The sequence below is a fragment of the Oncorhynchus masou genome, chromosome 15, assembly GCF_036934945.1.
Source record: "Oncorhynchus masou masou isolate Uvic2021 chromosome 15, UVic_Omas_1.1, whole genome shotgun sequence".
Lineage (NCBI taxonomy): Eukaryota > Metazoa > Chordata > Actinopteri > Salmoniformes > Salmonidae > Oncorhynchus > Oncorhynchus masou.
Window position 1 is genome coordinate 50,529,701 of NC_088226.1, and position 14,054 is coordinate 50,543,754.

At 42.9% G+C, this 14,054-nt stretch overlaps 1 protein-coding gene across 1 annotated transcript in view; it reads right to left on the reverse strand.

Annotated features, from left to right (window-relative positions):
* LOC135556398 (xenotropic and polytropic retrovirus receptor 1 homolog) overlaps positions 1-14,054 on the reverse strand; it is a 105,279-nt gene that overhangs the window by 27,327 nt on the left and 63,898 nt on the right. Inside the window, exon 3 of the mRNA XM_064989583.1 lies at positions 7,583-7,684. Coding sequence (XP_064845655.1) covers positions 7,583-7,684 — 102 coding nt within the window. The remainder of the gene's footprint in view (positions 1-7,582; positions 7,685-14,054) is intronic.

Here is a 14,054-nt window from a genome sequence, read left to right on the forward strand (position 1 = left end):
CAGCTTTTATTTCTTTCATCACATTCCCTGTGGGTCAGAAGTTTACATACATTCAATTAGTATTTGGTAGCATTGCCTTAAATTGGTTCACTTGGGTCAAACTATTCGGGTAGACTTCCACAAGCTTCCCAGAAAAGTTGGGTGAATTTTGGCCCATTCCTCCTGACAGCTGGTATAACTGAGTCAGGTTTGTAGGCCCCCCTGCTCGCACACACCTTTTCTGTTCTGCCCACAAATCTTCTATAGGATTAAGGTCAGGGATTGGTGATGGCCACTCCAATACCTTGACTTTGTTGTCCTTAAGCTACTTTGCCACAACTTTGGAAGAATGCTTGGGGTCATTGTCCATTTGGAAGACCCATTTGCGACCAAGCTTTAACTGATGTCTTGAGCTTTTTCTTCAATATATCCACAAAATGTTCCTCCCCCATGATGCCATCTATTTTGTGAAGTGTACCAGTCCCTCCTGCAGCAAAGCACCCCCACAACATGATGCTGCCATCCCCGTGCTTCAGGGTTGGGATGGTGTTCTTCGACTTGCAAGCATCCCCCTTTTTCCTCCAAACATAACGATGGTCATTATGGCCAAACAGTTCTATTTTTGTTTCATCAGACCAGAGGATATTTCTCCAAAAAGTAAGATCTTTGTGCAGTTGCAAACCGTAGTCTGTCTTTTTTTAATGGCGGTTTTGGAGCAGTGGCTTCTTCCTTGCTGAGCGGCATTTCAGGTTATGTCGATATAGGACTCGTTTTACTGTGGATATAGATACTGTTGTACCTGTTTCCTCCAGCATCTTCACAAGGTCCTTTGATGTTGTTCTGGAGTTGATTTGCACTTTTCGCACCAAAGTACGTTCATCTCCAGGAGACAGAATGCGTCTCCTTCATGAGCGGTATGACCGCTGCGTGGTATCTTCAGGCGTTTGGAAATTTCTCCCAAGGATGAACCAGACTAGTGGAGGTCTACAATTTTTTTCTGAGATCTTGACTGATTTCTTTGGATTTTCCCATGATGTCAAGAAAAGAGGCACTGAGTTTGTAGGTAGGCCTTGAAATACATCCACAGGTACACCTCAAATTGACTCAGATGTTAATTAGCCTATCTGAAGCTTCTAAAGCCATGACATAATTTCCTGAAATTTTCCAAGCTGTTTAATGGCACAGTCAACTTAGTGTATGTAAACTTCTGACCCACTGGAATTGTGATACAGTGAGTTATAAGTGAAATAATCTGTCTGTAAACAATTGTTGAAAAAATTACATGTGTCATGCACAAAGTAGATGTCCTAACCGACTTGCCAAAACTATTGTTTGTTAACAAGAAATTTCTGGAGTGGTTTAAAAACGAGTTTTAATGACTCCAACCTAAGTGTATGTAGACTTTTGACTTCAACTGTATTTATATGGTTGTCATAATGACATGGCTACATTTGAATACAGGAAAATCCGAGCTTTCCAACGGTGCAAGATTTATTTCTCATGTCCCAATATTGATAGATCAGAAAACCGTTACAAACAGAGTAAACATCATGGTTTATAAAACGCACCCATTCATGAGTGTGTGAGGGCTATTCGTGGTTATCCGCGAGTACCACTGGAATTCTTTTAGGACATGGCAATTACATTAATACATCATCATAATAGCTCGCCCATTCCTAGACCCTATCTACCTTTAGCATGTATTCATGAAGGTATCTTCTGGCCGGGGGAGTTTTGTTAAGAGCCCCGATGCTCGTTCTGAACGTCAACACCCATTGCTTGCGGTACAGTTTTGGAAACATAAGGAACATATCTTTCGTATCAGCGAGAAATAATTATTAGAAAACAAAAGGTTAAATTACTACACACCTTTACAGTGCCTTGCAAAAGTATTCACCCCCCTTGGCGTTTTTCCTATTTTGTTGTATTACAACCTGTAATTTAAATGGATCTTTATTTGGATTTCAGGTAATGGACATACACAAAATAGTCCAAATTGTTTCAAAAAAGAAAAGAAAAACACGGAAAAGTGGTGAGTGCATATGTATTCACCCCCTCTGCTACGAAGCCCCTAAATCAGATCTGATGCAACCAATTACCTTCAGAAGTCACATAATTAGTTACATTAAGTCCACCTGTGTGCAATCTAAGTGTCACATGATCTGTCACATGATCTCAGTAAATATACACCTGTTCTGAAAGGCCCCAGAGTCTGCAACACCACTAAGCAAGGGGCACCATGAAGACCAAGGAGCTCTCCAAACAGGTCAGGGACAAAGTTGTGGAGAAGTACAGATTAGGGTTGGGTTATAAAAAAATATCAGACAATTTGAACATCCCACTGAGCACCATTAAATCCATTATTTAAAAATGGAAAGAATATGGCACCACAACAAACCTGCCAAGAGAGGGCCGCCCACCAAAACTCACAGACCAGGCAAGGAGGGCATTAATCAGAGGGGCAACAAAAGACCAAAGATAACCCTGAAGGAGCTGCAAAGCTCCACAGCGGAGATTGGAGAATCTGTCCGTAGGACTACTTTAAGCCGTACACTCCACAGAGCTGGGCTTTACAAAAGAGTGGCCAGAAAAAAGCCATGGCTTAAAGAAAAAAATAAGCAAACACGTTTGGTGTTTGCCAAAAGGCATGTGGGAGACTCCCCAAAGACATGAAGAAGGTACTCTGGTCAGATGAGACTAAAATTGAGCTTTTTGACCATCAAGGAAAACGCTATGTCTGGTGCAAACCCAAAACTTCTCATCACCCGAGAACACCATCCCAACAGTGAAGCATGGTGATGGCAGCCTCATGCTGTGGGGATGTTTTTCATCGGCAGGCACTGGGAAACTGGTCAGAATTGAAGGAATGATGGATGGCTCTAAATACAGGGACATTCTTGAGGGAAACCTGTTTCAGTCTTTCAGAGATTTGAGACTGGGGCGGAGGTTCACCTTCCAGCAGGACAAAGCATACTGCTAAAGCAACACTCAAGTGGTTTAAGGGGAAACATTTAAATGTCTTGGAATGGCCTGGGAAAATCCCAGTGGCTAGATGTGCCAAGTTTATAGAGACATACATACCCCAAGAGACGTTTTGCTATAATTGCTGCAAAAGGTGGCTCTACAAAAGTATTGACTTTGGGGGGTGAATAGTTATGCAAGCTCAAGTTTTTCATTTTTTGTCTGATTTCTTGTTTGTTTCACAAGAAAAAATATTTTGCATCATCACATTAGTTGGCATGTTGTGTAGATCAAATGATACAACCCCCCCCAAAATCAATTTTAATTCCAGGTTGTAAGACAACAAAATAGGACAAATGCCAAGGGGGGCTGAATACTTTCGCAAACCACTGTATAAGGTTAGTGTTCCCACAAGGCCATATCGCCATGTTACAGCACTTGTTTATGGAAGACAGATGGAAGGCAGAGACAACCACCTGTGCTAATTAGCTATTTTCGCTATCTAGCGTGCTCAAGCACCTCTGTGTAAGCGTAACTGGAGAAAGTAGTAGTTCCTAGGCTGGAGGCACACAGACGTATGGATCTGGGCAAACCTGCTACAGTAAATGTAGATATTTATTTGAATGATTCTTTCTCTCTGATATGAAAGATAAGTTCCATATGTTTTGAAGAATGTTTCGCTAGCGATGATTACTGACATTTCTAAACATTAAAACAGAGCGTAGGGATTGTAGTTAACATGGTCTTACTGGTAAATGGTGCTTATAGCTGAGAGCCCTTGGGATAAGGCAGAATGCCTTATTAATGCCTTGGATCCCCGAGAGCAAACTAATGGCTAGCTAGCAAACGAACTAGTGAGCAAACAAGCTGTTTCCAATTGGCTATCTAGTTAGTGTTGTTGTTGCCTATGCTACTGTAGGAAACTTTCTGAATGGTCATAGAGAGAGTTAGCGAACTCACACACAAAAACACCTATCAAAAGGATCTATCAATCAAAGCTACCAGCGCATCTCAAACACAAAAGCTAATCACATTTCTCCTTTCCAAAAATGTAGGCCATTAAAAACCTAGGCCTGGCTTCATATCCTGACTGTTGAACAGAAAGTAGGCTACATTAGGATAATGCTAAAACAAGGCAAGTTTAAAGGGATCAGGAGAGAGAGATATACAGTTGAAGTCAGAAGTTTACATACACTTAGGTTGGAGTCATTAAAACTCGTTCTTCAACCACTCCACAAATTTCTTGTTAACAAACTATCGTTTTGGCAAGTCGGTTAGGACATTTCCTTTGTATTTGACACAAGTCCTTTTTCCAACAATTGTTTACAGACAGATTATTTCACTTATAAATTCACTGTATCAAAATTCTAGTGTGGCAGAAGTTTACATACACTAAGTTGACTGTGCCTTTAAACAGCTTGGACAATTCCTGAAAACAATGTCATGGCTTTAGAAGCTTCTGATAGGTCAATTGACATCATATGAGTCAATTTGAGGTGTACCTGTGGATGTATTTCAAGCCCTACCTTCAAACTCAGTGCCTCTTTTCTTGACATCATGGGAAAATCAAAAGGAATCAGCAAAGACCTCAGAATAAAATGAATGGTTCATCCTTGGGAGCAATTTCCAAATGCCTGAAGGTACCACGTTCATCTGTACAAACAATAGTACACAAGTATAAACACCGTGGGACAGTCATACCACTCAGGAAGAAGACGCATTCTGTCTCCTAGAGATGAACGTACTTTGTTGCAAAAAGTGCAAATGAACCTTGTGAAGATGCTGGAGGAAACAGGTACAAAAGTATCTATATCCACAGTAAAACGAGTCCTATATCAACATAACCTGAAAGGCCGCTCAGCAAGTAAGAAGCCACTGCTCCAAAACCGCCATAAAAAAGCCAGACTACTGTTTGCACAAGGGGATAAAGATCATACTTTTTGGAGAAATGTCCTCTGGTCTGATGAAACAAAAATAGAACTGTTTGGCCATAATGACCGTTTGGAGGAAAAAGGGGGATGCTTGCAACCGAAGAACACCATCCCAACCGTGAAGCACGGGGGTGGAAGCATCATGTTGTGGGGGTGTTTTGCTGCAGTAGGGACGGGTGCACTTCACAAAATAGATGGCATCATGAGGGAGGAAAGTTATGTGGATATATTGAAGCAACATCTCAAGACATTAGTCAGGAAGTTAAAGCTTGGTCGAAAATGGGTCTTCCAAATGGACAATGACCACAATACTTTAAGGACAACAAAGTCAAGGTATTCGAATGGCCATCACAAAGCCTTGACCTAAATCCTATAGAACATTTGTGGGCAAAACTGAAAAAGCATCTGTGAGCAAGGAGGACTACAAACACGAGCCCTGTTACGGAGGAAGCTTGTGGAAGGCTACCTGAAACGTTTGACCCCAGTTAAGCAATTTAAAGCCAATGCTACCAAATACTAATTGGGTGTATGTAAACTTCTGACCCACTGGGAATGTGATGAAATAAATAAAACCTGAAATAAATCATTCTATATACTATTATTCTGACATTGCAAATTCTTAAAATAAAGTGGTTATCCTACCTGACCTTAGACAGGGGATTTTTACTAGGATTAAATGTCAGGAATTGTGAAAAACTGAGTTTAAATGTATTTGGCTATGGTGTATGTAAACTTCCAACTTCAACTGTATCTATGCAATATGGTAGCCTAGCCTATGAAGATATCAACAACCATTAGAAACTACATGCAACCTGTCCATAGGATCATTTTAGTGAAGCAATGGGTGGCTGACACTACATTTAAACTCCAGTGAGTGTAGGCCTATATGACATGTAGATCTGTGTAACCAGTTATTTATATGGTCAAACTCTGGCCAAATATACAGGCTAGCATACGAATTATGGATTAATAGGGCTACATGAATTTGCCTAACTTCTAAATTAGCCTACATCTCTTTCTGTCTTCACTGTTCTCTTCTTTCACAATCCTCCACTGGCATCACAGAATAAATGGCCTGAGTAGCCGTTCGCTCTCGTTATTTCTCTTGAACTAGCCGAGCCCAATGCGAGTCCCAATAGCAATATTTGGTTGAGCAATTTTTTTTAAATTAGGAGAAGAATCACTCTTGCTTACTGAATATAACATTGGCTACACCATTGGCAATGAACTGGCGGTAAATTATGAATTACAAGAGCTCAGGCTACATGTAGCTCGGATGTGAGCTGATCACAAAGGCTGGTGGTGATAAATTGATACATTGCAGCACTGATGCAGTATAGTATGATGCAGCCCAGTCAAAACTGTTCGCTGCTCTGGCCCCCCAATGGTGGAACAAACTCCCTCACGACGCCAGGACAGCGGAGTCAATCACCACCTTCCGGAGACACCTGAAACCCCACCTCTTCCAGGAATACCTAGGATAGGATAAGTAATCCTTCTCACCCCCCCCCCCTTAATGATTTAGATGCACTATTGTAAAGAGGCTGTTCCACTGGATGTCAGAAGGTGAATTCACCAATTTGTAAGTCGCTCTGGATAAGAGCGTCTGCTAAATGACTTAAATGTTAAATGTAAATGTAAATGTAATAAACGTAGTCTACACAGGAGAGACAGAGGGAAATCCATTAATTAATTCACACAACAAACCTGTCTTTTGCAGAACATGTGTTCCATTGGTCGAACCACAGGTTCGACAGGGGAGGCAAATGGGTAGTTTGGCTAAGATATGAAAAATAGGAAAAACTGCAAAACGGTGAATGTAAACCAGGAAACAACACACTATACCCTCCCCTGTACCCAATACAAAAACTACACAACCCTCCCCAAAGCAAAGAAAAAAGTTACTCCTCCCCCATTTTGGACCCCACCCCCCTCTCCCTAAGTAATTTTAGAACCGTCCCTTATTGAGCAACAGTGATGGGAAATCATTGTTTTTCAGAGGAAATAAAAGCGAGGAGCAACAGGATTTTGGTCAGAGTCCCAGTTCTCTTTGGCAGTCCAACCTGGCCTGAGTTTATTTCAGCTTCCTGCAAAGCTTCAAAGGGAGGGGATGGGAGGGGATGTTTATTGGAGAAGAAAAACAAGGAAAGGCTTTAAGGAAAGGCTAATTAAAGTGGACACTAATGAATGCACCTCTTGAATACTTTGTTGGCTTCCCATATAGCTCGTATTATTACCAATAAAGTATGTGCTTGATAGTAATGATTCAGAATATATTGAATGTCCATGTTGCCAGGCAGCATCAGCCCATTAAATGCAGTTCTACTAACAGCCTCTAGGGGCAGCAATGTTTCCTTATACCTCAGAGAAAAGGTTTATAAGCAGTACTGCATATGACATGTTACATGAGGCATATATACTCGCTCCCTGAAATGAACCAGGCCTCCTTTGCTAATTTGATCAGCCATGCTTAAATCAAAGTTCCCCGCATTAGACAAAACGTCACTTAGTTGGCACACAAGTAAAGCTCATCACTCTACATGACACACAATGTACAACTGTATACATGTGCAAGACGTCAAAGCAATTACTATCTACTCCCAATGCACTGCAGGCTGACAGTTATGGCATTAGAAGTTAGCCTACTGTGAGTGGGCAAACTGCAGATGCTCAGGGCCAATCAACAGGATGGTCTCATCAAATAGGCCTACCTGAATAGAATGTGTTGATCTTCAGAAGCTCTTTCTCACAGTTCTGGAAAAACTTCTCCTCAAACTTGGCGTAGTATCTCTTGACAGTGTCTTCATCTGTGACTGGAGAGGGAAAATAGAGAGAGAGATAGAAAGAGAAAGGTCAGTTTTCAGAGAAGAGGTACATTAGCTGCTTATCATAACAATATTCAACAAAAACACGTTATGTAACCAATCAGAAACAATTCTATTTTTTTGGTGAGATATAAAAAAGAAACACTACAGAACATACACAAACATCAAATACATCAGACCTGCCCAGACCCACGTGCTCACACCCCCATCTCCAGCGCCCACATCACTCTCCGCCATATGGCCTCAAACAGCACCATGTTGTTTCTTTCCGTTGCCCGCGCACTGTCAACATTTAGAAAATAAAGCATTTAACATTTCCATTGTGTTAACAACAGAAGATTGGTTGGTTTTCAGTTTTTAAGTATATGTTTTTTCAAGATGAGTATCTCACTGCACCCTCTTATTCCATGTCTTGAAATATTCAGACAGACGGATTAAAAGTACATTTACATTGTAATACTTCTGACAGCCAACTTTCTAACTCTGCCCATAATCTATGGACTTTATAACATTGCCAGAAGGCATGGACTATTGAGTCATTGTTAGTTTTACACTTAAGACATGACTCTGCCGTTGTGCTGTAGAATTTGTGAATTTTGTCTTGTATAATAAATTCTATACATTAGTTTACACTGGATTAAGCGTAGATTTTCGTTAACTGTAATTCCGTTACTTACTGTATGTTCCAACATTCCCTCCATATTGTGCCAATATCAGGTCTTTTCCATCAGCATATATATTTTTTTTCTAAGAGATTGTCAGTTGGATAGGCTTTTAGATATGAGAAACAATTCATGAACACAAACCATTATGGAAACCAGATTTTTGTGCAACAGTTCTTGAATATGGTAATTGTAGACCGAGAGGAATGTGAGCATTTTTTGGAGAAATACAGGTATCTGTTGCACTCATCCACATCCTTCAGGCTGATTCTCCTTAGACAACAATCCGTTTTAAGGTTTAATGTCACTTGCACAAGTACAGTGAAATGCCTTTCTTGCGAGCTCTAACCCCAACAATGCAGTAATCAATAACAACCTCTAACCTCTGGCGGGCAGAGATAGACCAAGAGGGGTGACCCGGGTTGATGAAGTGGAGCCCAAGCCTCCTCTGCTAACTTAGCCTAGGGTAGGGAGACAGGGAGGCCCTCTCACCGGGAAAGAGACTCATACCTCGGGATAATCTAAACCTAGAACGCGCGGTGGGAGTTAACCCACCCTGTGTGGTCAAGAGAAGATCCAATGACTACCCGTGTGTGAGTGAACCTAGTAGGACCGTCTGGGAGGCGGCCCACACTGGTCACCTCCACAATTGACCGAGTTTCTATTCAGCTCACCAACACACCCCTGCCTCTTCTCGTTCCTCTGATGGTACACAAGTGCTTGTTTTCCAAAGGAAGTAATTCACGGTGTATAAATAATTAAAATGTTAGGAACAAGCACAGGGCGGCAGGTAGCCTAGTGGTTAGAGCCAGTTGGGCCAGTAACCGAAAGGTTGCTGGATTGAATCCCCGAGCTGACAAGATAAAAACTATGTTGTTCTACCCCTGAGCAAGGCAGTTAACCCACTGTTCCCTGGGCGCCGAAGACATGGATGTCGATTATGGCAGACCCTGCACCTCTCTGATTCAGAGGGTTTGGGTTAAATGCGGAAGATGCATTCAGTTGTACAACTGACTATGTTTCTTTCCTTTCCCACTGGCTCAGCTCTAAATAAGGGCACCTTTAATATGGTTAAGGATTCTGGCTGAACCAGGCTGGGTAAGGAGTCTGTTCAGTAACCTCTCCTCCTGTGTTATGTTGTTTTAATCTCACAGTCATCCGCCACACAGTGTAACCCAACACCCCTGTGAGTTGCCCGGGGGATTCCTTCCTCTGTCTGCATCCCCCGCTCCCCCACCCCCTCCCCAATGACAGCCAAGAGGACCAGGGCCACAGGGCGCTGTCCCAAGCCACAGGTCTACACCACAGGATCAACAGGCTATAGTTCTAATGCTTCCTAGTAACCACATCCCATCAGTCTATAACAGCTGGCAATATTTGACAGTGATCCTGAGAGTAGAGAGTCACAGTGTAAGGGAGAGGCCTCGCCTGCTGGGACTGAGAAAGACAGATACAAAGAGGATCTGCACACTGAGAGAATGTGCTTCTCTATATCATCTCTCTGCTACTAAAACACATATTATTTTTCAATGATTATTCATCCCGATCACTCTCTTATCAATGTTAGCCTGTCCAGACTTGCGAGTTGCCACCAGTACTGATGCATCATTGATGTTCTATCTAAATGTCACAGCGAAGGATACATCACAGGATACATCACTAGCCATCAGTAGGGTTAGAATAGAAATGTTAGCTATCATATGAATTGACCCTTTGATGCAAGTTGAAACCTTTAGATGGAGAGCCATTCAATTAATTTTCTCGGTAATAAGAAAAAGATGCCCAAGGCTATAGGCTGTCGATATCCCTGCTCTATTCACCTGCAAGGAGAGCGAGAATGCAGGGAGAGACTGATTGTGTTCGGTAAAAGGCGGTTAAAATGTTCCTCAGAGCAAGCAAGGAGGTCAACGATTTATAGCTTTACAGGAAAAATGAGAAAAATATCTGTATATTTAAAAGTACAGTGCATTCAGACCCCTTGACTTTCTCCACATTTTGTTACATCAAAGCCATCTGTTTTTCCCCGTCATCAATCTACACATAATACCCCATAATAACAAAGCAAAAATAGGTTTAGATTTTTTTTCACATTTATTAAAAATAAAAAACTTAAATATCACATTTACATAAGTATTCAGACCCTTTACTCAGTACTATGCTGAAGCACCTTTGGCAGCGACTACAGCCTCCATTCTTCTTGGGTATGACGCTACATGCTTGGACCACCTGTATTTGAGGTGTTTCTCCCCTTCTTCCCATTTCTCCCAGATCCTCTCAAGCTCTGTCGGGTTGGATGGGGAGCATCACTGCACAGCTATTTTCAGGTGTCTCAAGTCCGGGCTCTGGCTGGGCCACTCAAGGACATTCAGAGACTTGTCCCAAAGCCACTCCTGCATTGTCTTGGCTGTGTGCTTAGGGTCATTGTCCTGTTGGAAGGTGAACCTTCGCCCCAGTCTGAGGTCCTGAGCGCTCTGGAGCATGTTTTCATCAAGGATATCTCTGTACTTTGCCTCGATCCTGACTAGTCTCCCAGTCCCTGCGGCTGAAAAACATCCCCACAGCATGATGTTGCTACCACCATGATTCACCGTAGGGATGGAGACAGGTTTCCTCCAGACGTGAGTTCAATCTTGATTTCATCAGACCAGTGACTCTTGTTTCTCATGGTCTGAAAGTCCTTTAGGTGCTTTTTTGCAAACTCCAAGCAGGCTGTCATGTCCCTTTTACTGAGGAGTGGCTTCCGTCTGGCCACTCTACCATAAAGGCCTGATTGGTGGAGGCTTTAAGGAGGAACTCTGGAGCCCTGTCAGAGTGACCATCGGGTTCTTGGTTACCTGCCTGACCAAGGCCCTTCTCCCCCGATTTCTCAGTTTGGTCGGCGACCAGCTCTGGTGGTTCCAAACTTCTTCCATTTAAGAATGATAGGTGCCACTGTCTTCTTGGTGACCTTCAATGCTGCAGACATTTTTTGGTACCCTTCCCCAGATCTGTGCCTTGACAATCCTGTCTCGGACCTCTACAGACAATTCCTTCCACCTCATGGCTTGGTTTTTGCTCTGGCATCAACTGTGGAAACTTAGACAGGTGTGTGCCTTTCCAAATCATGTCCAATCAATTGAACTGACCACAGGTGGACTTCAATGAAGTTGAATGGAAAGAGAATGCAACAGAGCTCCATTTTCGAGTCTCATAGCAAAGGGTCTGAATACTTATGTAGGTATTTTTTATTTGTATTTTTTTTATATACATTTGCAAAACATACTTATATCCACTTTATTCTTTGTCATTATGGAGTATTGAGTGTAGATAGATAAGGAAAACAATTAATTGAATCAATTTTAGAATAAGGCTGTAATGTAACATGTGTGGAAAAGGTCTAGGGGTCTAAATACTTTCCAAATGCACTGTATAATACATTTCGATGTTAATCATACTCAGTGGTTGGAAATGCTTCAGTATTCATTTTATGAACTGAAATAGTCCCAAGGTGCTGGCACACTAAATATGTCCCCTTTATTGAAGTTCAGCCTATCCCCATGAGAGTGGCATCTTGCAGTCCTGATTCTGCATTAAAAACAACATAACCAACATAATGACTTGAACAAAGGAAAACAACAACAGCCATGCTCAACTTTCTGAACTGAGCCTGAACATAAGGACTGAGATGGACTGAGATGCCCTTCAACTTATCTTAGCTGGGTCAGAAAGAGAGAGAGAGAGAGAGAGAGAGAGAGGGGTGAGAGAGAGAGAAGGGCGAGAGACAGACAGACAGACAGACAGACAGACAGACAGACAGACAGACAGACAGACAGAGTGTGCTGTAAAACAGCTGCGATCAGTGGGGCATAGCCAGTGTTGAGTTGAGGAGGTCAGGAGGGCGTGTGAGTGCCCAACAGTGTGTATCCACACTGCACCTCCCATTCCGTCTGGAGGAGAGGAGGATGAGAGGACACAGCTACCTATCTGAGGGATGGATGTATGCTCTGCCCAAACCTCAGAGAATTTCATGACTCACTTCCCAATGACACTGCAGTCACAATAAACGTTGGGCCAGGAAACAATCAAGGGAGAGTTCAGCCATTTTACGTCGTCTGGCTGGCAAGCTATCGCTCCTCCCAGCACAGACTGGGGTAAGACTCAAGTGTAGAGAAAAAGCCTGTGAGAAAAGGGGACTGCAGTACTGCTGCAAAACAAGGTCAAAAACAAGATCCCAAAGGAAGGGGTCATAGAACACTGGGAACCAGTCTACATAAAGTGGGAGGCAGATGACAAATAAGACGAAGAAATAAGACGCATGTGGACTTTTGATGAAATGAGCTTAGAGGATGTTATGAGAAGAAATGGAGGAGATGAAAGCCTAGACAGAAGGGTAGTGAGAGGGCTGTGGAGTGACCCCTCGCCCCCCTCTCTCCCCCTGCTGACGCTCTACTGAGGAGCCCTGCTGGACCCCAGGAGACCGTGAGTGTGTGTGTGTGATGTGTTAGAACAAAGGAGTGAGGCAGCTCTGCTCTGAAACAGCCCTGTAGCTACACATTATTCACCAGGCGTCCAATGCAAAAACGTCTCTATAACCAACATTCCAGCCTCGTGCTTCACCTCAACCTTTTCCAAAGACTCAAATCTGCATGAATCAACATAATTAGGCACCCGGAGTTAGAGCAAAGTGCAAGCTGTCTATGATATTTTCAACTAAAAGGATGGACATAAATGGACAGCTTAATTTCAGATTTTAAAAAAGACTAAAACGGGTGTGAAATAATAATGATATAGAGCATTTATTCTCATTTATCAAAGATGTCTGTATTTGTTTGAATCCAAGCCCTTCTCTCTCACCGTATGGGGCCTCGTTATTGCACCACTGGCTGGTGAGGAGACAGCCCAGTCCACTCATACTCCAAAGGTATCGTCCTCCCCAGTGTCCCTCTGACGGCCAATTCTGGAGGGCTTCCCCTGAGCTCATTACCCTCTGAGTGGTACTGTGGCACAGTCAACAGCCCTCAGGGTAACCCCTCCAGGCAGCAGACTGCTACCCCCAAACAGCATTCTGCTACAAAAACCCAGAGCCACAGGGAGCAAACAAGCTGGGTCACACCAAAGCTGGCTCCACCGGCTATCAGTAAATGGTATCCTGCAGCAGTATCGGCCCTGGCATTACAGGGATGAGGGAGCGCTTAGATGGTGTGTGTGTGTGTGTGTGTGTGTGTGTGTGTGTGTGTGTGTGTGTGTGTGTGTGTGTGTGTGTGGCGCAAGCAGTGAGATGATGATGGAATTCCTCCTAGGAGACTAATAGTTCTGTCCCTGTGGGCTCAGTGTGAAGATGGATGTTCTGGCTGACTCCTATAGTGGTTGATTGTGTTGGTTTTACATCCGCATTTCACCTCTCTGTCAGCACAGAGCAGGGTTCTACTCTTTCTTTTGAGGTGAGCTCCTTGTTGTTTTGTCTATATATAGTGACATGATGGAGCTGTGAGATTTGTACCCTTTGAGCCATGACAGAGTGTCTCATGGAGGACAGGCTGGGTAAGTTGTTGTTTTTTTCCCCGTTTATCTTCATGGTTTCTTAGCTCTCAATGTTTCAGTGGATACTGGATATAGCATTTCTAAAAAAAAGTATGAGTTCCGTTTGATTAAGATGTGTTAACAAACGCTGCGAATCATGGACACGTGCCTGAAGGGGATGGGGTATATTATGCACC